The sequence below is a fragment of the Gopherus flavomarginatus genome, chromosome 2, assembly GCF_025201925.1.
Source record: "Gopherus flavomarginatus isolate rGopFla2 chromosome 2, rGopFla2.mat.asm, whole genome shotgun sequence".
Classification (NCBI taxonomy): domain Eukaryota; kingdom Metazoa; phylum Chordata; order Testudines; family Testudinidae; genus Gopherus; species Gopherus flavomarginatus.
In genome coordinates, this window is record NC_066618.1 from 49,079,347 (window position 1) to 49,104,404 (window position 25,058).

Here is a 25,058-nt window from a genome sequence, read left to right on the forward strand (position 1 = left end):
GAGGATGGAATGGAGGTTAAGGATAACCTAGGCATGGCCCAACATCTAAACAAGTACTTTGCCTCGGTTTTTAATAAGACTAGTGAGGAACCTTGCGATGATGGAGGGATGATAAACGGGAATGTGGATGTGGAAGTGGATATTACTGCAACTGAGGTAGAGGCCGTACTTGAACAGCTTGATGGGTCGAAGTCGGAGGGCCCGGACAATCTCCACCCGAGGATATTAAAGGAACTGGCGCGTGAAATTGCGAGCCCGTTAGCGAGAATTTTTAAGCAATCGATAATCTCGGGTGTTGTGCCGTATGACTGGAGGATTGCTAATGTAGTTCCTATTTTTAAGAAAGGGAAAAAGAGTGATCCGGGTAATTATAGGCCTGTTAGCTTGACGTCTGTAGTATGTAAGGTCTTGGAAAAAATTTTAAGGGAGAAAGTAGTCAAGGACATAGAGGTCAATGGTAATTGGGACGAACTGCAACACGGATTTACTAAAGGTAGATCGTGCCAAACCAATCTGATCTCCTTCTTTGAGAAGGTGACGGATTACTTAGATAAAGGAAATGCGGTAGATATAATTTACCTAGATTTCAGTAAGGCGTTCGACACGGTTCCGCACGGGGAGCTGTTAGTTAAATTGGAAAAGCTGGGAGTGAATATGAAAGTTGTAAGGTGGATAAGGAACTGGTTAAAGGGGAGACTCCAGAGGGTCGTATTGAAAGGTGAACTGTCGGACTGGAAGGAGGTCACCAGTGGAGTCCCTCAAGGATCGGTCTTGGGACCGATCTTATTTAACCTTTTTATTACTGACCTTGGCACAAAGAGCGGGAATGTGCTAATAAAGTTCGCGGATGACACGAAGCTGGGGGGTATTGCTAACACTGAGAAGGACAGGGATACTATTCAAGAAGATCTGAACCACCTTGTAAACTGGAGTAATAGAAATAGGATGAAATACAATAGTGAAAAGTGCAAGGTCATGCATTTAGGAATTAATAATAAGAATTTTGGATATACGTTGGGGGCGCATCAGTTGGAAGCGACGGAGGAAGAGAAGGACCTTGGGGTACTGGTTGATAGCAGGATGACTATGAGTCGCCAATGTGATACGGCTGTTAAAAAAGCAAATGCGATTTTGGGATGCATCAGGCGGGGTATTTCCTGCAAGGATAAGGAGGTGTTAGTACCGTTGTATACGGCGTTGGTGAGACCCCATCTGGAATACTGTGTGCAGTTCTGGTGTCCCATGTTCAAGAAGGATGAATTCAAACTGGAACAGGTTCAGAGACGGGCTACGAGGATGATCCGAGGAATGGAAAAACTGCCTTATGAAAGGAGACTCAAAGAGCTTGGCTTGTTTAGCCTGGCCAAAAGAAGGCTGAGGGGGGATATGCTCGCCCTATATAAATATATCAAGGGGGTTAACGTTAGGGAGGGAGAGGAATTATTTAAGTTTAGTACTAATGTAGCCACGAGGACGAATGGGTATAAACTGGATATTAGGAAGTTTAGACTTGAAATTAGACGAAGGTTTCTGACCATTAGGGGAGTGAAGTTCTGGAATAGCCTTCCGAGGGAAGTAGTAGGGGCAAAAGACTTTCCTGGCTTTAAGACAAAGCTTGATAAGTATATGGAGGGGATGTTATGATAGGATCGTCAATTTGGGCAATTGATCTTGAATTACCACCAGACAGGTCTGCTCAATGGTCTGCGGGGAGATGTTGCATGCGATGGGTACTGAGTTGCTGCGGAGAACTCCTTCTTGGGTGCTGGCTGGTGACTCTTGCCCACATGCTCAGGGTTTAGCTGATCGCCATATTTGGGGTCGGGAAGGAATTTTCCTCCAGGGCGGATTGGCAGGTGCCCTGGAGGTTTTTCGCCTTCCCCTGCAGCGTGGGGCACGGGTCGCTTGCTGGTGGTGTCTCTGCAGCTTGAGGTCTTCAAACCATTTTTGAGGATTTCAATAACTCGGTCCTGGGATAGGGGTTGTATAAAATTGGATGGGTGGGGTTCTGTGGCCTGCCTTGTGCAGGAGGTCAGACTAGATGATCAGATTGGTCCCTTCTGACCTATGAGTCTATGAGTCTATGAGTCTATTGCCTTCCATCTGTCAGCTATCTTGTGTTTGCCAGCAATACCCAAATTTCTCAGCAGGACTCTGTCCCCTGGCTGGAGCTCTTGCAGACGTACCCTAGCATCATATCGATGTTTGTTGCGGCCTGCATTCTTCTGAGCTGCAGATGTAGCTAAGTGATAAGCATCCCGCAGCTTTTCTCGTAGACGGGATAGATATTGCTGGTGAGTTTCATAGCTATCTCCATCCTCGGATACACCAAAGCACAGGTCTATGGGTAATCTTGGTTCTCGCCCAAACATTAAGAGATATGGGGTGACTCCCGTAGCGTCGTTCTTTGTGGCGTTGTAGGCGTGACTAGAAATGCAACATGTTGGCTCCAGGTTGCCTTCTGCTCTGGCCGCAAAGTCCCTAACATATCTAACAGGGTTCGGTTGAACCTCTCTGGCTGAGGGTCACCCTGTGGGTGATAAGGCGTTGTCCTTGACTTTTTAATTTCTGCTATCCTCAGCACCTCCTTCAGAAGGTGACTGTCAAAGTCTCGCCCCTGATCCGAGTGTATCCGGGCTGGGAATCCATAAACTGAGAAATATTTTTCCCACAGTACTCGAGCGACGGTAGTGGCCTTCTGATCACGTGTGGGATATGCCTGCGCATATCGCGTGTAATGGTCGGTCACTACTAGGATGTTCCCAATATTCCTCTTGTCCACTTCTAAAGACAAGAAATCAATGCAAACCAGCTCCAGAGGTTTGTTGCTGGTGATGTTCTTCAGATATGCAGCCCTCGTGGGCAGAGTTTTCCTTTGCACACATCGCGCGCAGGTCTCACATTTCCGGCGAACATCTTCAGCCATCCGTGGCCAATAGAATCTACTGCGGATAAGTTCCAGGGTCCTCTCCATCCCTAAATGTCCAAAGTCATCATGCAGGGCCCTCATGGCCAGGGCTCTGTAATCTTTTGGCAGCACTAGTTGATTCCGTTGCTTTTGTAGAGGGTCTGTGGTCGTGCGGTGTAGCACTCCCTGAATCAGTTTTAGTTTGGTCCATTCTCTCAATAGTAGTTTGCCCTCTGGGGTAGGTGGGACAACCTCAGCTGGGCCTCGCCCCCCTCTTTTGGCAAGTAGTGTATCACGAATGTCAGCATCTTGTAGTTGGGCCTCTTGCCAGTCAGCCGTATTGAGCATGGGCAAGGGAGATTGGTCCAAAGCAATATAGTTCACTGAAGCAGAAGGCACGCCTTCAGGGGGTAGGCCCAAAGCTTCAGCAACATATCCATGAAGGCTCTCAGGGGCCTCCGGCTCTCGGCGACTCACACTGCAAATAGCTCTCACGCCATCCGTGGGTATCACAGCAACATCAGGTGCCTGCGGACGTCTGGACAAGGCATCTGCATCTACATTGCTCCTCCCTGATCGGTTTTGAATGCTGAACTCATAGCTAGCCAAGGCGGCCACCCATCTCTGGCCTGTAGCATCCAATTTAGCACTTGTTAACACATAGGTCAGTGGGTTGTTGTCTGTCCACACCTGGAACTGAGCACCGTACAAGTAGTCTCGGAATTTCTCAGTGATGGCCCATTTCAAGGCCAAGAACTCCAGCTTGTGGATGGGGTAGCGAGTTTCACTGTCAGACAGTCCTCGGCTGGCAAAGGCTACCGGTTTGCGTTTGCCTTCCACTTCCTGATACAATACTGCTCCCAGACCCTCCAAACTGGCATCAGTATGCAGGATAAACGGTTTGCTTGGGTCAGCAAAGACTAGGACGGGAGCATGAGTTAAGCGAGTAATGATTTCCCGAAAAGCTCTCTCACATCTTTCATCCCACCGCGGCCCAAATGGTTCGAAGGGGCCATAGTGTCTCTGCAAAGGCGGCTTTGGAGGCCTCCGCTTATTCTGGGTCTTAGATTTGTTCTTGTTGGACTGGTATCCCCTGGTAAGATCATTCAGAGGTTTTACAATCGTAGCATAGTTCTTCACAAATCTGCGGTAGTAACCACTAAATCCAAGAAACGTCTTGAGTTCTCTGTAGTTAATGGGACGTGGCCAGGTAGTGAGTACTTCTATTTTATCGGGGTCAGTACTCACACCCTCTTGGGACACGATGTGACCTACATACTTCACTGAGGTTTGGCAGAACTGGCATTTATCAATTGAAAGCTTCAAACCGTATGCCTCCAACCTGTCGAGCACTTTAAGAAGTCTTTCTTCATGTTCCTCCAGGGTTCTTCCAAACACAATCAGGTCATCCAAGTAAACTAACACCTGCAGTAAATTCATGTCTCCCACGACTTTTTCCATAAGACGCTGAAATGTGGCAGGTGCTCCAGAAATCCCTTGGGGCATGCGTTCGAACTGATAAAACCCTAATGGGCAGATGAAGGCTGTCTTCTCCTTATCTTCTTCACCCAGAGGGATCTGGTAGTATCCACTCCGAAGATCCAACACAGAGAACCACTGACTACCCAGCAAACAGTCCAAGGCATCTTGTACTCGAGGCATGGTGTACTGATCAACTGTAGTGCGCCTGTTTAGGGTGCGGTAGTCAATACACATCCGGATTTTTCCACTCTTCTTACGAACGACCACAATGGGTGAGGCATAGGGGCTTCGTGACTCTGTGATGATACCATTCGTGATCAGCTCTTGAAGATGATGGCGCACGTCTTCCATCTCAGAGAGGGCAATCCTCCTAGACCTCTCCCTGAAGGGTCGGGGATCTTGTAGCCTGATATGGTGTTCCACTCCCTTTGCACATCCCACGTCCCACTCATGTAGTGAGAACACCTTGGATCTCTCGCAAAGCTTCTTCCTCAGGCGATCCTTCCACTCCTCAGACAGCGGTGAGTCCCCGAAGTCAAACTTCGCAGGATCTATCATTGGAACTTCAGCTTCACACTGGGGTCTCACAACGCTTTCAGGCTCAAAAATGTCTGCAATCTTCTGCCCTGGTTTTACAAACACATCACGGCGTGTTTCATTAGCAACCAGTATCGTCACCTCCTCCTGGACTTCAGCAGGTAGGGTTATGACTCCGCTGAGAACCAGCACTCCTTCTGGGAGCCCTCCCTTGGTTGGCTGCTCTACCACAGCTAATGTTCCCTTACTGCCTTTTAGGCAGGTACTCCTGACAATCACCTCCTTTTCTGACATGGCAGGCACCACTAAAGGGACCGGGCCCGCATACCTCAGTGCTCCGACTGGCAAATCAGGCATCACTTTTCTCGTGTCCTCAATTTTTCTGTAAGCCTCGGCACAGTGTGTGTGTATCACCAAGGTATTCAGATATTGGTCTCCTGCTTGCTGTCTGCAGTAATCGGCCAGTATCCTAAAGAGGCTGGAGTTGGTCCCTATTAGCACAGACACATCAGAGGCTCCTTTGGGGTCAGGGCATATTAAAGCAGCAGTGTCCACCTCCTGTCTTACCCCAGCAATCTCTTCTGGGAATTCCAGGTGTACTATGACATAGCCCTGATAAGGGTATTCATCCATGCTGAGGCCACACAGACCAATGCCAGTCAGTGGCTGTATGGGCAGGTGCCTAAGCATCTGTTGGTAGAATGACTGAAATATAATAGTCACTTGAGATCCAGTGTCAAGCACAGCTTTACACTCCGCCCCTTCAATCCTCACCATGACCTCTGCTCGAGGCCCTATCAGTCCTGCAGGGATCCCAGCTGGTTGGTCTCTTCTGGGGGAATCTTCAAATCCTCTAGGCCTAGATGGTCTCCGTCCCCGGACCTTCTGGCAGCTACTGGATCTCTCCCAACTGATCCTCAGCTTTTCATACACTAAGGAGGGGTTCTCTTCCTTATGGCAGTTAGCAGCACTGTGCCCATCCTGACCACACCGGTAGCAAAAGAAGTGTCCTTTCCCCATTCGGCGAGGTGGGACGGTGACTCTAGATACTGACTTTTCTATCATCACAGTCTGAGGTTCCTTATTCCGGGAAGTCTTAGCTTGGTCAATGATGCTTTGCAGCTCAGCTATCCGTTCTGTCAGGACCTGCATTTGTTGGGCAAGTTCCTCTGTGGTGCTCACCATCAGTACACTGGCCATTGGCGGTGGTGTCGTACTGGCTCGTTCCAATGTTTGGGCTTCCCAACACTCGCTGGCTGCCTGCCTTTCTTCTTCTTCCCTGACCTCCTTTATCAGCTGGGAGTAACTTGGGGGATGTTCCTGCCGTTCTCTTAGTCGGAGATGAAGTAGGATTGGGTTCCGATACTGAGTCCCTCTTACAACTTGAGCCAGTCTGGTCTGATCCATCTGCTCAGCAGTCACTGCTCCCCTCATAACAGCTCTCTGAAGTAGTCTCTCCAGCCTCTGTATATAGGCTGAAATTTTCTCACCCCTTTGCTGTTGGGAATTAATGAATTTACAGTAACTGTCCTCAGGGCCCTCTACGCTCCCAAAGGTATTATCAAGGGCCTCTAGGCAGTCCTTCACACTGACCTCAGGGTCAGTGAGCTTCAGGGTGCGAACTACATCTAATGCTGGGCCACTAAGGCTCTCTATTAGACATCGTCGCTTTTCTACATCGGGTACGGCCCACTCCCGCAGCATTTCAGTAGTATGCTCCGACCAGAGTTCAAACTCCTCTTCCCCATCAAATAACCTTAACTTACGACAAGAGTTTGACGTAGCATAGGCCAACACAATCTTTTCCAATATATGCCCCAGTGCTTTTGCCCAATCATAGGCTGAGTCTGCCGCCCCTGAGCTAGAGGCTGCAGGACTGGGGCCCAACAAACCCGACATATTAGCCATTATACAAACAGTAGTTTCCTCAAAATATAAACATAATTATTTCCCAATACAGTGGAACACTCAACAAGTGCTTGCAAGGGGTACTGACCCAGGGATCCCGGACGAGCCCCCAAAAATGTAACCCTTCTGCCCCTCTAGTTGGCAGCAACAAGGGCCGGGTTCAGTATCCAGGGGTTCCGTTTCAGTAACACAATGCATAACCGGCTCGAGCCCCCACCCAGTGACCTGGGACACTCACATACCACACCCCCCTGGGCGCCTCTAGGAGGCAATACTTCCCCTCTCGCAAGCACGGAGTCTGAGTGTAGCAAAATCTTTTTTAATAAAGGAAGGAATCAATGCTGCATCCCATTGGAGAAACACCACAAACAGGGTTATAACACAAACCATAAACAAAAACCCACCTCCAAGTACGTTTGGCACTGTCCTTTTTCCGCTTAGGGTTTTAAGTCCAATCACCCCAAAGTCCAACAACCCAAAAGTCTCTGGTCAATGCCACCCCAGAGTTCGAGAGTCTATCTGTAGAGGTCCCTCCCCCCAGCCTGGGTAGAAAGGGGCACCTTACGTGGTCCAGGGCCAACTGCCCTGCCTCTCCGTGGGTTCTGCTTCCGCCTTCTCCACGAACTGCTCCGCTTCACCAGCCGCTCCACTCTGCTCCTCCAGCCGTCCTCAGGAACTGCTCCGCTCCACCAGCTGCTCTGCTCCATGAGCTGCTCTGCAAAACTGCTCGGCTCCGCTCACTCTGTGGGCCGCTCCACCCGTCCCACAGCTACTCCGCTCTGCCAGCCGCTCTGCTGCCACCAGCTGTCCCGTGATCCGCTCCAGCCATCCCCGCAACTGCTCCACTCCGCCAGCTGCTCTGTTCCACAGCATATCTTCAGGCTCCCCCACTAGCTAGCACAATGCTCAGTGCTCTCAGCTCAGTCATTTCAGCTTTTTTGTGATTTCAACTCTTAGAGACCTCAGCTCTTAGTGGGGGAGCCCCAGTGCTAGTGCACCATTAGCCCAAAGTGCATTCAGCTCAGTAACCTGTATTTAGATTCTTGAGGGAATAAAAAAATCAACTCTGACATTCCACAGTGGAGAGAGGAGGGGGTGCAACTGGTGCTTCTGGCTCCACAAGGCACCTGCACCACCAGGCACAGATACCTGTCCCCAGCCTCTCTACTTCACTGGGTTTTGGAACCCATGACCCTTGTCTAGCAAGTACCACCCAACTGAGGGTGAGTCATTTGTCACCAAGCAGTCCCACCGCTCAGCAATCTGGGATAGGGTAGGCGTGTCTATGCAAATAAACTCTGACATTCTTTCCACCAGATGTCAGGGTAGAGCTTATCCTGACTCTGCTTACATCACCATGACTGCATTATTGATAGGCTCAGATGGATTAGATTTTTAGCAGTAAATATCAATAAACATAGATTTCTCCGTGCACACACAAACCCACGAAAAAAATATTTTCATCAATAATAATAAAAAATTTCCAATAGGCAAAGTAAGAAAAATGCTGCTTGAGAAATTAATAGTATTTGATGTAAAGATATTTATTTTATAAATTTTGACGTGGTGTTGATAATTTGTGTTTTAATGGTTATAAAGTTTTAGCTTTTTAAATCTCAATGTCTAGTGGGAGGCAGAGTTCATGTCTTCTATGAGGTCTGGCAGGCACTGAGTTTGTGACTAGAGACACATTCAGCCTGTAGGGAAGGGTGTTTATTCTGATGTTGCTTTGGTGCTGACTCTGGTGGCTGAGTCAGAATGATGTCCATAGGATTGGGTGTCTTACTTCCCTGGTCAAAGACTGTTGCTGCAATATGTGCCTGTTTGTCAGAAGAGTGATAGCCTCTTGGTTGGAAGGCAGCAATCTCCCCTGCTAACTAAACTTATCCCCAACAGAGAATTCAGTGGAAAAATGGTAAATGAAGTCTGAACAACTATGTGAAAACAAATCATAACAATGCGTTTTATGCTCATCATGACAGTATACTGTCATGCAGTAATTACTGATTGACAGACTTTTAGTCTGGAGGTCTGCATTGAGAAGCACATGAAAGCTAGGATATGGATTTGACGTTTCTGTTAGCCTGCAGAATTGGGTTGGAAGCCTCATTAGAACTGGCTTTGCATCACAATGAGAGCTGAGGCTGCTCACCACTGCAGGAGGGACTTGGAACTGTGTGGTATCAGGCTCAAACTTCTTGATTTCTTCTTCCCTCTTTTTTCTCTCCCTGCCATAGAGTTTAATTGGATTTTAATTTTGTTTTATTATTCTTAATAACTGAGATCACATTCTCTGGTATTGAAACCTCCAGGACATTAAATCTAAGCTTCTGTATTATTTATGGCTAATAAAAGAACAAACAAAAAAATCCAACCAATCCCCAACCACAACAAAAACACACGTTGATGAAAAGCAGAAAGAGGATGAGGACTCTGGATTCAGGAAGTTTTCATTAACATGCATACTATAGAGATTAGTCGGAAGTATTTTGATGAGTGTCGATCAAGTTTCAGTTTTCTCTCACGTGGAGTTGATACAGCTGGTGGTTCATAAGACCATTTTGGCAATATTGAGGCTTTGAAAGTTTGCTGAATCTCCTCCCAGGCTGTTTCTCTTGTTGTCGTGTGCACATTTTACATTATTTATAATGTGGAGCTTTTCATTCCCCACTGTATGGGTTATGGGACAGAACTCTGCAAAGTATTTTACCATCAGGGAACTCTGAAGTTCTGTTAGGCTTGAGGATTTATACAGTTGTGATTGCTCACATATATGTAGCATTTGGTCACATCATGTTGTGTGTGTTTAAAAATACAAAAATCCTAATAAAAATGTAAGGGAGGTTACTGGGAATGGGAGGATGATTAAAGTAGCTGTTTGCAAGTGATGTCTTTAAACATGTGACTCTAGCTTATTTGACCTTGATATCTTTTGAACTCATTATGGGAATATCAGACTCATGGCCTGTGGGCCTGATCAGCCTGCTTGATGCATTTATCTGTTCCAAGACAGATTCTGCAGAGTGGAAGCTTTAATTTTTTATTTTTTTCAAAAGGGTCATTTTCTACTCCTTGCAATTGTGAAGAAAACGTTCAAAATATTTCCCAGTACAGCACTGTCTTACCCTGAAACAATTCTGGGAGATTTAAGTTACTACATTAATCTTAGTGAGTTAACTCTTAAGCCTAACAATATTATAAATCCAACTATCTAATAATTTAGGCATACCTAATTTGCAGTTACCCCAGGTGCACATATACAATGGTCAAACAAAGTGCAGAAATAGCAGAGGCTCTAAAAGTGCCTTGCATTAATTTTCCCCCTCTAAGTCATGTTGAAACTTTATTAATAAAGTTTAGTTACCATATAAACAAGGTGCTCCTGGTCTTTGCAAAATCATCCATTGTGAATTGAGAGTTGTATATGGCTCTTATTTTGTAGCCTCAGCCCACAGATGGTTATTAAAAGTATAATTCGTTCCACTCCGCAGTAGAGAGCTTTACATCTGTTTTTCTTTAACATTTTTGTGGACTGATCCAGATGTATTAGTTGAGCAACATACCTGTATATCCAGATATAGCTGAGTTGGACTCTAATAGGGTGTTTCCACTCTGTATGATGAGGCATATTTGCTATTACCAGGAAGAAACAAATGACCAGCATGGACAAATTAAGAGAAGGTGGAGTATTAACTGTGTTGTTTAACTTTGATCATCCCAGAATGTAATGGGATCTTGAATATGTCAAGAAGAAAAGTTATCTGAATACTCTTAAACTATCTGTGTTTTTTATGTTAAAGAAACAGGAAGAGAATTATGGTGAGATTTATGCACTAGTTTAGTAATGAATACTAACAGCTATGTAACCACAAGGCCTTTTGTAATCCTAGAATTGTTATTCTGAACTATCTTTATGACAGGTGACTAAGGCTTAAACATTTCAGCTTAAACATTTCAGAAAATGATATGTTCTGGTGAAAATTGCCAGTTAATTCAGTTATCTTCTTGGGGCCTGAGAGCCCAGGGCTACGAGGTCCAGATACACGCCCTGATTGTGGGAGCCCTGGGCTCGTGGGACCCTGACAACGAGCCGGTACTGAGAGCGTGTGGAGTTGGGCGATGCTATGCCCGGCTCATGAGACATGTCTGCTCATGGTATCCGACACCATCAGATAGCTCAGAGACATCTATATGGAACACATCACGGGACATTGTCAGTACCACGTTGAGTAATCAAGACTACTAACCAGGGAAATAACCCACTTCCTTCCCTGATGAACCAAAGGATGCACCCCACCTATGTACTTATTCCCGACACTGATACTGACTTGCACTCTTTATACATTCCATGGATGGCGTACCTGAGCCCACTTATCCACTGACACTTTAAAAACCCCCGCACCCCAATCTGGGTCTATGCTGGTTATGTGATATTATGTATCTCGTGATCCTTGTAACTGATACCTGTAATCCCTCATAACTCAAGCTGGGCCATAGATGTACAGTATCTTCCCTCTTAACTTGTGTATATTTAATTTTAAACATTAACTTCAATAAAATTTTTAATTCTCTCAGATCCAAGTTCGGGGGGAAATCATCTCATTTTTATTTTGGTTTTCTAGAGTCATGAGAAATGAGTTTACATGTTTTGATATTGAGTTACAAGGGGTACCAAATATGAGGAGTGATTCCACATAATCTCATTTGTTATGAGAACTGGTAAATGTGAGAGATTTCAAAGCTCTATAAATATATGAGACCAATTATATGACATGTAAAGATAGTTACTCATGCATCTTAGTTGGGTATTTTCACCATCCCACCTAAAAGTCTATTCCATAATAAGCCAAAACTCCAGCATCTCTATTCCATTCATGATTTTTAGTGTTATGAATTTAAGCTCCCAGATACAGAGTGATCGCTTTGTGAAAAGTGTTCACGCACAAAGCGATCACTGTATATCTGACGTTTCAGTCCTCATCCTCAAAGAAAACCTTCACAACACTTTCAAAAGATGATCCTACGAGCTTAAATTCATAATTTTGTTAGACACATGGACTGAATAGAGACGCCTGGATTTACTTTTTATTACAATAATCTATAACCTACAAACAACCCTCTCTCCCTTCCCTCCCTCCCCTTCACCTCACAGCTGCTTCCACCCCTTCCTTTCCTCCCTATGACTGGAGGAGTGTTTACAGGCCACTTTCACCTTTAATGGTCTCTCCCTGGCTGTATCTCCCTGGCTACAGCACTGGTTGTACTCCACTTCTGCAAGAGGAATAAAGATTATAGCGCTGCCAGTGTGGCCACCAAAAGCGCTGTTATTGGCCTCCAGAAGTATTCAGCAGTATCCCAGAATGCCTGTTCTATTCACTCTGCTCATCAGTTCGAACTCTACTGCCCTGGCCTCAGGTGACCAACCATCAGACCCGCCCTTTAAATTCCCTGGGAATTTGAAAAATCCCCTTCCTGTTTGCTCAGCCAGGTGTGGAGTGCAATCAGTGAATCTTTCCAGGTGACCATGCCTCCACGCGCCAAACGAGCCCCAGCATGGAGCAATGGTGAGTTGCTGGACCTCATCAGTGTTTGGAGGGGAGGAAGCTGTGCAGTCCCAGCTCTGCCCCAGCCGTAGGAATTATGATACCTTTGGGCAGATGTCAAAGGCTATGATGGAAAAGGGCCATGACCGGGACGCGCTGCAGTGCAGGGTTAAAGTGAAGAAGCTGTGGAGTGCCTACTGCAAAGCCTGCGAGGGAAACCACCACTCCAGTGCTGCCCCCACGACCTGCCGTTTCTACAAAGAGCTGGATGCGATACTTGGGGGTGACTCCACCTCCACTCCAAGGACTACCATGGACACTTCAGAGCGGGGCGAGGAGAGGAGGAGAAGGAGGAGGAAATCGAGAGTGAGGGTACTAGGGTGGGGAGAGACAACCCGGAGTCCCTGGAGGCATGCAGCCAGGAGCTCTTCTCAAGCCAGGAAGAAGGTAGCCAGTTGCAGCAGCCGGTACTTGGTGGAGGACAAACAGAGGAGCGGGTTCCCGATAAGCGGCTTTTATTTTCATGATGGAAATTTTTCGGGAGAGGAGGGAGGGTTAGGGCTACATGCATGCATGCATGCCTAGATGTGGAATAGCGCATTGATGTCTATCACGTCACAGTAATTGGCTCGGTAATCTCTTCAAAAGTCTCATCCAGAGCGCGGGCAATGCACTTGCGCAGGTTTATTGGGAGAGCCAGTGTGATCTTTGTCCCAGTCAGGCTAACACGTCCGCGCCACTGTGCCGCAAGGGGTGGGGGGACCATTGCTGCACACAGGCAAGCTGCATAGGGGCCAGGGCGGAATCTGCATTGCAGTAGAAGACCCTTCCATGCTTCCCAGGTGACCCGCAGCAGTGAGATATCTTCCAGGATAAACTGCTGTGGAAAATGTTGGGATAGTGTTCAGTGTAGGTGCCCTGTGCAGCTGTTGGCTCTCCCCAACACACAGAAACCCAGAGGACAGTACAGCCCTGAAACAATCAGTCCCCCTTACTCACCATTTCGAGGCTCCCATGGGTTATGTACGCTCTCTTTGGGATGGGAAAATTATGCTATTGTGAAGACTGTATGTGCCCTCCTTAAGTGCGGGGGAATTACTCTGTCTGGTATAAACAATGCGGCCTTTGTTAAGTGTTGCATTTTGCCTTTGCAGATGCAACCTTGAGATCTCGGCTGTCCATCTTATCACCAGCTGAGAGACTGCAAAACCTCAGGAAGAGACCATGGAAAAGCAAAGACGAGATGCTGCAGGAAGTAATGCACCAATCTCTCACAGAGAATCAAAAAACGCAGGAGTGGAGGGAGAGGGAAAGCAGGATCCGCAAGGAAAACGCAGCACACAGGAAGCAAAGCACGGAGTGGATGATAAGCATCCTGGAGCGCCAGGCGGACTCTATCCAGGCACTCGTGGCCAGAGCACTACTGCCCCTGCACCCCTTGTCCCAAAGCTCTTTCCCTTGTGCCCCCATGTCAGCTCCAACCCCCCTTCCCCAACATCCGGGTTCTTACCACCACAAGCTGCCTCCATCACCTGCATGTTCACCAACCAGCCCTGAGAACTACAACCCTTACTCTCTGCACTCAACCCCCATCATCATGCAGTATAGCCATCCTGAAGTGCAGCAGTCATTGCACAGCACTCCAGACAGGACATATTCAAACCTGTGACTGTACAGTTACCCACCCCACCCCCTTGCCCTTTCAGATTCCAAAAAAGTTGCGTTTCTTTCAATAAAGTAATTTTCTTTTCAATAAATGAATTTTTGGCTTTGAAAACAGTCTTTATTATTGCAGAAAGTTAAAGATACCTTAGCCCAGGAAAGAAACAGGCACTGCAAATCAGCTTAGCAAACACAGATTCCTACTAACATTGTAACCACTGCACTTCACTCCCTTGCAAGGCACCAAACATTACTGTTGGTTTTCAGCCTCAAATTCCTCCCTCAAGGCATCCCTAATCCTTGCAGCCCTGTGCTGGGCCTCTCTAGTAGCCCCGTTCTTTGGCTGTGCAAATTCAGCCTCCAGGCGCTGAAACTCGGAGGTCCATGCCTGACTGAATCTTTCACCGTTCCCTTCACAAATATTATGGAGGGTACAGCACACGGGGATGCTGTTTTCCCCCAAGTCCAGCTTCCCATACGGAGATCACCAGCGGCCCTTTAAACGGCCAAAAGCACACTCCACAGTCATTTGGCACCGGCTCACCCTGTAGTTGAACTGTTCCTTGCTGCTGTCAAGGCTCCCCGTGTACGGTTTCATGAGCCCCGGCATTAACGGGTAAGCGGGGTCTCCAAGGATCACAATGGGCATTTCGACGTCCACTACTGTGATCTTCCGCTCTAGGAGAAAAGTCTCGGCCTGCAGCTTCCTGAAGAGGCCAGTGTTCCGAAAGATGCATGCATCATGCACCTTTCTGGGCCAGCCTGCGTTAATGTCAATGAAACGTCCACGGTGATCCACAAGCGCCTGGAGAACCATAGAGAAATACCCCTTCCGATTAACGTACTCGGATGCTAGGTGGGTTAGTGCCAGAATAGGAATATGCATACTATCTATCACCCCTCCACAGTTAGGGAAACCTATTTGTGCAAAACCATCCACAATGTCCTGCATGTTCCCCAGAGTCACAGTTCTTCTTAGCAGGATGCGATTAATGGCTCTGCAAACTTGCATCAACACGATTCCAACGGTCGACTTTCCCACTCCAAACTGGGTCGCGACCGATCGGTAGCTGTCTGGAGTTGCCAGCTTCCAGACTGCAATAGCCACCCACTTCTCCACCGGCAGGGCAGCTCTCAATCTCATGTCCTAGTGCTGCAGGGTGGGAGTGAGCTCCTCACACAGTCCCATGAAAGTGGCTTTTCTCATCCGAAAGTTCTGCAGCCACTGCTCATCATCCCAGACTTGCATGACGATGTGATCCCACCACTCAGCGCTTGTTTCCCGAGCCAAAAAGCAGCATTCCACGGTGCTGAGCATGTCCGTGAATGCCACAAGCAATTTCGTGTTGTATGCATTGCGCGACTCGCTATCATTGTTGGACTCCTCACTGTCACTTTGGATCTTAAGGAATAGCTCAACTGCCAAATGTGATGTGCTGGCGAGACTCTTCAGCATACTCCACAGCAGTTCGGGCTCCATTTCTCACAGACCACGCGCTGCACAGAAACCGTGGAAAGATGGCGCCAAATGTGGACAGAAGCACAGGGATTGCTGGGATGTGAAGTGATGCATCCACGGGGCGTTGGGACAGGAACCAGAATGACCCGCCCCCTCCGCCTCCTTCCCACAACCCATGGCGCCGGAATGGGAAGAGGTGCTCTGTGGGATAGCTGCCCATAAAGCACCACTCCCAGCACCGCTGCAAATGTGGCCACACTACAGCGCTGGTAGCTGTCAGTGTGGCCACACTGCAGCGCTTTCCCTACACAGCTGTACAAAGACAGCTTTAACTCCCAGCACTGTACAGCTGCAAGTGTAGCCATACCCTCTGACTGAGTTTCCCAGACCTGAAGAAGAGCTCTGTGTAAGTTTGAAAGCTTGTCTCTCACCAACAGAAGTTGGCCAATAAAAGATATTACCTCACCCACCTTGTCTCTATAATATCCTGGCCGACACAGCTACAATAATATTGTATGACTGGCATCTGCCTGGCATCTGTCACATGCGATTCTTTTTCTCTTTATTTCCCCGGGTGAGTGTGGTGATATAGTCTACACTATTCATTGCTCTGGGAAAGTGATGCATTGACTAGCCTGCTTTCTAAATCTGAAATGTTATTATTGAGTTGTAAAAAAAAAAATCTCAGGCATGGAAGCCTATCAAAACAATTTTTGGGTAGCCAATTAATATATTGCTAGCCATGAAATCCTTTTTGTCTTTAACTTTTGCCAGCTAGTCTCTTCATTGCCAGGGCTGTTGTAACATTAACATATTCTGTTGTAGACCTCCCCATGTGATTGTCAATTCCACTGTCTTTGGGAGGTTTTTTTTATTTTTTTAATTAAAAACAAAGTATGGACTTTTTCATGGTGTGTGCTGAACTAAGTTTTGAAATAGAGTAATTTCACTATACTGAAAATCCTGTGCAGTCAGGCTATATTATGCAGGTGCACCACACAAAACTAAAGCTCAAACTTTGCCTTTTGAATTTGTGGCTTCCTCTCCTGCAAAAAGAGGATGCACAAAGGCACTCCCTGTGGGTTTAGGAAACAGATAATAGTGTACAAAGTGATAGGTTTATATGAGCTGTGTTGTTTTTTAATTTGGCTATCGGTGTTATAATGCAAACTTCACGGAAGTTCGGTTTAAGAGTAAGCTCAGATAGCAAATGTGTGATGTCAACAAGCATAGCTGCTCATGGGAACAGAACAAACAGAACACAGGTGGCTAAGCCGCAGCATATTTTTCCATCCCCGTTTGTTTTAAATTTCCTCTGTTGGGTGAGTTTCCAATGAGTTAATTAAAGTAGTAAAATGCCACCTAATCAAACTATTCAGCCAAATCATAATAATAATAATGTAATTTATGCAAGATGAATTATTATAAGTACAGGAATCATCCCCTCCCCCTCATGGAAACTCAGCTCCTTCTTGGGTGCAATACACAGTGTGTATTAGTATTAGGCAACACTGTATAACTTGGGGAAGAGATGAAGAATAATATCCTCTTTAATTGAAACTGTAGTATGAAATGTAAGGAAGTACAAAGACCCATAATGGAATTTGTCCAAGACACCAGGGTCATTGCCTCTGTTCTAGTGAAAAGTGCTTTAATGACCATAAATAGTTAGGACACATATGCATATACAGCAGCACACTTCTTCCTGACATTGTTCTTGAGTATAGGCTCAGTGCTAACTCAGAGGGAATAGCATCACCTACTAAATTACCATTTTCTGCAATCCCTCAGTTTTCCATCCAGCTATTGTCATGGCCTGGTTCTGCTTCATTTTTGAGATCTTACTATGTCCTGAATATGGAATATGTATGGAATGATATAGAAATTGTAATTTTAAACTCATTTTTAAATAGCTGTAGCAGCACTATGCTGGAATAAAAGTTGATCATTGTTAAATAGTTGGAAACTGTATATTAGCCCCAGCTTGTAGACAATTGTAATTAAATAGGTTTTCTTTTCTAATAACAAAGAATGTTTAATATGATCGCTGTTTTCTCCTTGTCAGAATATGGCGGCATGGGCTTGGACTTCTCCTATAGCATTGCAGTGGCAGAGGAACTGGGAAATATCCACTGTGGAGGGGTTCCTATAGCTATTGGAGTGCAAACTGACATGGCTACACCAGTTCTAACAAGGTAACTTTCAAAAGAAATCCTCAATTCCCACTCTTCTCTTCAACTTCAAATTTGTTAGGAAATAATATAATGTACTTAGCACCAAGAAAAACATTGTTGACCAAATTTACCATTTTGAATTGTTCCCAAAAATCAAGGACAGCTCCTCTTTACCCTCACCTTTAAATAATTTAGGATAGCAAGAGAATATGATTTTGCGTTGGAAGATAAATTTTTAAAACCAAGTGATATGTTCTACTTGATCTAGAACACTAAACACAGAGCTTTGACTCCTGAAGCATTCTAACAAGCTGGTGTGGAAGACTAATAAGCCAAGAATTAAATAATTGGTTCAAGCAGACACAGATTTGTTTCTCATGGGGCTGGCATTATTCAAATAGAAATTAGCTAATTTAGGTATGTTTCTGAGACAAAAATAAATATGCCACCTTTTACTGCAGTATATTGGTTACTGAAAGCAAGACTAGACATAAGTTAAACACAGAACCTCAACATGTTGATGTTGCCAGCCAAATCAATACACACCAGTAGAAGGATTCAATAGCTGGTGCAAGAAGATGAATGGTAGTAATGCAGTCTTAACAACAACAAATGAGAATCAATTATTTGACTGTCAGAGACTAATGTCACACAGTCTATGAAAATAAATCTCAACAGGTTTATAGCATTTGTCTTAAAGCAAATGTGAATATCATGGTCTTAGAAGTGGAAACCCACTTAATATCCTCAAATGACACTGTTGAAAAAGGAAAAGTTGGGGGTGGAAAGACAGAGGAGGTTGGAAGAGTTTAAAAATAAGAAATAATAATAAAAGCACATTGAACCAAATTTAGGAGTGATGTTAATGGTGACCTTACACATTGAGTATGACTGGTTCAGAAAACAGATGTAACTTGCTCCAAGTTTGGCATCCATTAGCAGGGCAAAACAAGTGTAATTTGCACACGAATGATGGAAGGAAAGGGATGTGTGTGGGTGGCAGAAAAACACAACTCAGAGGAAGGTGGGTATAAGCTTTAGAGTCCCCTCACCACACCCACAACCTCCCCTTAATAAATTCAGGCTGTGAACTGCCCATAGTTCTCCAATCCTCTCTGAACCAAATTCATCCCAACACAGTGACACCAAGGATGAATTTGATAGTAATTACTAGGACCAGTCCTCTTTCATTTTTGCGACTCAGCACTGTGTGCTTTTTTCAGTCCTTCCTGTACTTCCTCCATTTTTTTCTGAAATAATTATCAAGTGTACAATAAGTTTAACTAATTCCTTTAATGTCCTAGCACATGTATCACATTGACTTACTGATCTGTGTATGTTCATCATTTATCAGGCATTTGCTTACTTATTTTACAGGGCCTTCCTTGCTTTGGAATTGTTCCTCTTTCTTTATATTCAGCTGGTTCCTCTTTCTTTATATTCAACTACATCACTCCATCTGAATCCAGTTTATTGGATTTCTACATGCAGCGCCGGATTAAAGCATAAAATAACTAAGTTACAGCTTAAGGCCTCACAATATGAGGGGCCTCTAAAAAAGAAAAAAACTGACTCCATTTCAAATTTTATCAAAATCGGTTGATAAATAAAGAAGATATGGGGAAAAGAAGGTTCTCTCTAAATATAGACATTTTCATTCAAATGTGACAAAAATATTCACATCTGATTACACAAATACCCATATCCTACTCTTACCCTTCATTAATTGTTCATTATAGACAGGTGGAAGGCCAGGGCTGAATAAAAAATGATAATTGCATTTGTAAAATTAGTATTTCTACGAGTAAGTCTGCTATCAGTCACCTAAGGCAGCGTTTTGTTGGCCAGCTGCTACTGGTAAAATTCTGACCATACCTCATAACTTATTTAAATAAATAAATAAATACTCTCACTGCTGATAAAATTGGGAAAAATGTGAGGTCTGAGATGGCAGTGTCATGAAGCAATCCTGCAAGCTCATACTCGTATGGGACTCGTCTTAGGAGTGGCATCATGTATAGCGTCCCCCTTGGCTGGTAATAGCCGGAACGCTGCCATCTTTTGTTTACAGTCCAGCACGCTTAGTTGTAGTGCCTTCGCTCATGTTTTTCTTCTTTTTCTTAAGTGTTAGTTTGTTCTTTCTTCTTTTGATCTGTACTTACGTACAATTGTGTATTTTAGTGCGCACACTGCTTTCTGCTTCATGTGCTATCCATGCTTCACATGATTGAGTTTGCAGGTGATTGTCTTATGGACTTGGGTCGAGTGGATCTTGAGGAGGATAAATTTGTGTTGGCTTTCCTCTGTCAGTTTCGGGAGCCTTAATAAATATCAGAGAGTGCTGATGAAGGAATACATAGAGGGTTTTGAGAAGTGAAGGAAAATATACATATATATATCAAAATATTCTGAGTACTTGGTGAGCAAGTTATTTCAAACTATGTACATATATGATTTATAGGCTATTAAAGCCTATAATATTTATTATATTTGCTTGACTATAGGCTAATTTTTCTCACTTTCTCAATGCCAGTCTTTTTTCTGGTAAATTCTTTCTCTCTCTTTCATGCATAGAGCTTGTTGTCACTCTGTGTGTCTGAGGTGTTTGCTCGAGACTAATTAGTGGTCCTGGGGCAGACAGAGGATAGAGAAGCAAACATAAAGAGAGATGTCTGCCTAGAAAATGCTGCTAGAAAAGCTATTTGCCCTAAGCATTCTGTGCGTCGAAGGTGACAAACTCCATAGCTTATCATTTGAGGACATCATCAGTGATTTTGCTCTCCAAAAATCACAAAAGAAAATGTTTTAAATTTCAGTTTTAAATTTAATGTGATTTGCAAACAGACATACTGCAGGTAGTACTGCTTCCATTAAGTAAGCTGCTCTGTGTAAGTAACTGCTTTTGTATTGCTATAAAGTTTTCATAGCTACTAACTAAGAAATCATAGATAAAAATATGTTAATTTGAAACTATTTTATAATGCAGATAGGCATATTGCAAGATGTGTTTTAGTTAGATTATTATTCTATTTTTTACAACTTCGCCTTTGTATATATGCAAATAAAGAGCTTTCATGTTTACATATTTGATGTCCTTTCTGTGAAAATAATTAAATAATTTTTTTTATGGTATGGGGCCTCTTACACTTGACATAGCTTAGGGCCTCAGAATGTCATAATCCAGCCCTGTCAACATGACAGCTGTTGTAACATGTCATCTTCCCAAAGTTCTCACTTGTGTCTAAGAGCCCCTGCTCATACTGTAGTTCCATAGCAAGCCTGTCCCTTAATAGCAGCCCATCGAACCAGATTTAGGTTACAAGCCAGCAAAACACTTCAGCATTGGGACTGCTCACACGCTTAAAATTATCCACGTGCAGACGCGCTTTGCTGGATTGGGGCCATAATAAGACAAAGTATCTGCAACAAACGCCTCTGAATACTGAAGGGTTAGATTGTGACAGCCATTCTGGAATGATGAACTATTAATAGCATAATTAATAATAAAGTTGAGAGCTGATAATAAAGTAAAATATAGGTAAAGATAATAAAAATTATTATTCTTTATAATAAATCATTTAAACAATTGTTGATAAGAGACTTAATTGCACAGTCAACTGATGCCTATGTACTTTTGCAGAGAAGGACATTCTATCTGCTCCTTTCCCTTACTGCAGCCCCATAGAATGTGGGATATATTTCCATGATTTATACTAACCCTCCTTCTGTGTACTTAAAAACTTGGAAGGCTTACTCATGGGAAGTCTTTCCAAAGAGAATTTCCTTTGCCTTACACAAATACACCAGGAACCTGAAGACAACTGATAGTAGCTATAGTTTATCATTTGATCACTTTTAGCACAGCTGTAGTTCATTTATTATACTATAAAGGATAAAACTGTAATATTTTATAAGACAGTAGATGATAGCCCATACATTAAGAGGCTTTTGTTATTTTAAATTCTTCCCTGTGGTTTGAAAGAAATCAATAGCTAGCTGAGGGCAGAATTTTGTTCCATTGTAGTGTTTTGGTTTGTATTTTATAATATTTTTCCGACACATAGCAGTAACAGCACCTAGGAGGGTAATCAAGACAACTGACCACACACATAAACACCTCATTCCAGTGGGAGAGCACACTATATTCATTCCTTTGATATTGGGGAGAGGTGCTGCAGAAGACTTAGAATAGATGAAGTTACAATATACCAGGGCATGAAGCCTTCAATGTAAAGGAAAGTCCAGCTAGTATAGAATGCTGCAACTCGTCTCCTCAGCAACACAGACTATTGTGAGCATATCAAACCTGTTCTCTGGTGTATACGCTGGCTTCCCGTACATTTTAAATCTATGGTCCTCAATTCAAGGTGCTTGTGACAGAGTCTGCGCACCACAGCAGCAGCTCCGGCTGGCCATCACAGGGATTAGCGCTGACAGCTGGTGCACCCTCTTCAGGTAGTGCCTTTTCCATCATTGTCTCCACCTGCAGAACCACTTCAGTTCAAGTACCACAGCATCCTCTTCATGACTTGGCCCTCCGGCCACGTCATCATCCCTGTTTTCCCCCTTCCGAGGGTGAAGTATCTCAGATCAATAGTCCAGCCTTTTCCCCAGTGGTGAATGGGGTGGGGGGGGGACCCAGACCTGCCCACTACTCTGGATCTTCACCCAGGGACCCTGTAGATAGCAGCCCCATGCTGTGTTCCTTTAACTTAATGCTGCTTCTGTTCCCTGGTCCGCTTCCCCATGGTCCCAGCACCATCTTTGCCCTCTTCTCAGGATTTTCAGTCAGCAAATCCCAGCATCCAGCCAGGCACTCCCTCTTGCTCCCTTGTCCCTGCCAGCAACTGATCTGTTCAAGGTGCTGCCCTTCCTGCAGCCCACTAAGAACACAGTCCTGATTCCTTGAGCTCCCCACAGCCACTTTCTCTGGCCCTGCAGCTTCTTTTATGTGAGCCTACTGGGCCCTGATTGGCGTCCCTCTAATTGGCTGCTTCCTGTGCAGCCTCTCCAGGCTGCTTGAAAGACTCATTTCCACGACTTCTTTCTGGGATAGGGTGTGGCAGGCCCATGAGGCCTCTATTAACCCCCTCTTCTCCAGTGTGGGGTGAACACTCCATCACAGTGCTCCATTGTCTGGGCCCAGGATATCTAAAAGATTGCATAATTCTCAGGAAGAAAACCATGGTCAACATCTTAGCTCTTCTGACACATTGGAACTCTCTCCATTGTCCAGCAAGGGAGCTACAATTGACTCACCTGCCTGAGGCCACATCTGCATGAGGCCACACCAGAAGAATTGCTCTACCTTGCCTGGAGACTCAGCAGTGCCCCAGACATGCCTGGATTTGTGTTCCCCAAACACATGGGACTGATGTTATAAAACAAACACAGTGGCCACATGCTGGGCCTTTTCTCCTGCCACCACGTATGCTGCAAGCAACGACAACACTGGGAAGAAGACTGAAGATTCCAACAGAGGAGACTGTCCCAGATTGAAGGGACAAATCTGTATATTAAGGACTGCAATATCCACTGGAATGAGAAAAACTGCTTAGTCTAGTTGTTGCCCAGTCTAGTAGGGTTGAGAGTTTAGACTGCGTGCTTATATTTAGTTTCTTTTGGTAACTGACTTTTTGCCTATCACATGATATCACTTAAAAACTATCTTTTATAGTAAATAAACTTCTTTAATTGTTTATCTTTACCAATGAGTTTTCCTGAAGTGTGTGGTAAATCTGGTCAGGTTTTGCAAAGGCTAATATATATCCACTTTCCATTGATGAAGTGGTGAACCAATTAAATTTGCACTGCTTGTCTTGAGCAATGCAAGACGATATATTCCTGAGGTTCAGTGCTGGGAGATGGGGGGATTTGGTTCTGGTGCCTTTCTCTTTGTGATTCTTGAGTGGCTCTGTGAGCATTCATGCAATCTAGCTGGGTGTGGGGCTGCACATGCGGTTGTGCTGAGTGATCACAACACCTGGAGGGGTTTGCTGCTTGTCACTAGCAAAGCATTGTGAGAGACAACCCAGGCTGGAGAGAGTTAAAGGGGCGCAGTGGTCCCCAATCCTAGGTTGCCCCCCCGGGATCCCATCACAATCTCACTTAACCAATTCCCTGCCATTGCAGGGACCTCTAGCATTGGTGCATCTTAGTCCTTCCTGTTCTCTGCCTGTGGCAAATAATAGTTTAATCTCCTGTGGGCTGTAAGACTTTGGTCTAATATTGGTGGTTTGGTTTAGCGAGCAGGTAGTGGGTGGTGTTGTGTTGGTGGCCTCTGATGATGATGATCAGGTTGTCCCTCTGGTATTAAACTGTGTAACTCGATGGTGTTGCTTATTGCACTACTATATGATGTTCAGATACTGTGTTGGTGAGCACAGAATAAGAACCTATATAGAATAGAAAAGATGATCTGCACTACAAAAACAGACTTTGAAAGATTTGCCAACTAAACAAACCAGTGCACATTTAAATTTTGAATACTATAATCAGCTCTTCAGTTTGAATTTTTCTTCTAGTCGGTATTGGATAATGTGAGCTTAAATTTTGGTTTTCACATACATTTGTGCTAGTAAAGCTGAATGTTTGCAAAGACTGAATATGGAAACACCATGCATGTGGGGAAATCAAAATTCATATGAATATTAGTGAACACATTTTTGTAGTTTTGACTCAACTCCGCTAAGTATGTATTTAGAATAATGTGTTACTGCAAAATGTAAAGGTAACACATAATACGGAAGAGAAAACTCCATGTCATAGCAAGCTCTGCTGTGATGCACTTTAACCTGGCAAGATATAGTAAGGGCAGATAGGTCATCCTGAATAGCATGTTCGTACATCACTCCATCGTAGTCCCAGCCTTAATGGTTCCTGCTGGATGCAGCCATATTACATTGCTCCTAAACTACGGTAATTTTAAAAAGATCAACCAGACTTGACATAATTAATTACTGCATTTAAAACTCATTTCAATATGTATTCTAGGGACTTTGAGCATAGCAAATAGCCTACTAAAATTATCAACTATTCAAAACTCCCCCCCAAAAAACTAAAAGGAAATCTGGAACAGTCTGAAAGAATAAGCAGCACATTGTTGACTTAAGTCTTCTCTAACTTTGGGTCCAATTCTACTTTCATCATATTTACAAAACTCCCCTTGGAAATTGAATCAGACATTTTGATATACCAGGCGAGTGCACTACCTATGTATAATTGGATATATGGTTCCCTCAAATATATGCCTAGATGGGCATTGAAATAGACACTGAAATACTTTGGATAGGTAACTGCATACACAAGTGAAGGCTTGAAATAAATGTTAATTATTACATCCAGACTTAGGTTTCTAATTACTGACAACTTAGGGTGAAATCCTG

At 44.5% G+C, this 25,058-nt stretch overlaps 1 protein-coding gene across 1 annotated transcript in view; it reads left to right on the forward strand.

The window, feature by feature from the left end:
- The window catches only part of LOC127044609 (probable acyl-CoA dehydrogenase 6), a 157,099-nt gene that overhangs the window by 93,779 nt on the left and 38,262 nt on the right, over positions 1 to 25,058 (forward strand). Inside the window, exon 3 of the mRNA XM_050939706.1 lies at positions 17,565 to 17,694. Within this exon, the coding sequence (XP_050795663.1) occupies positions 17,565 to 17,694 (130 nt within the window). The remainder of the gene's footprint in view (positions 1 to 17,564; positions 17,695 to 25,058) is intronic.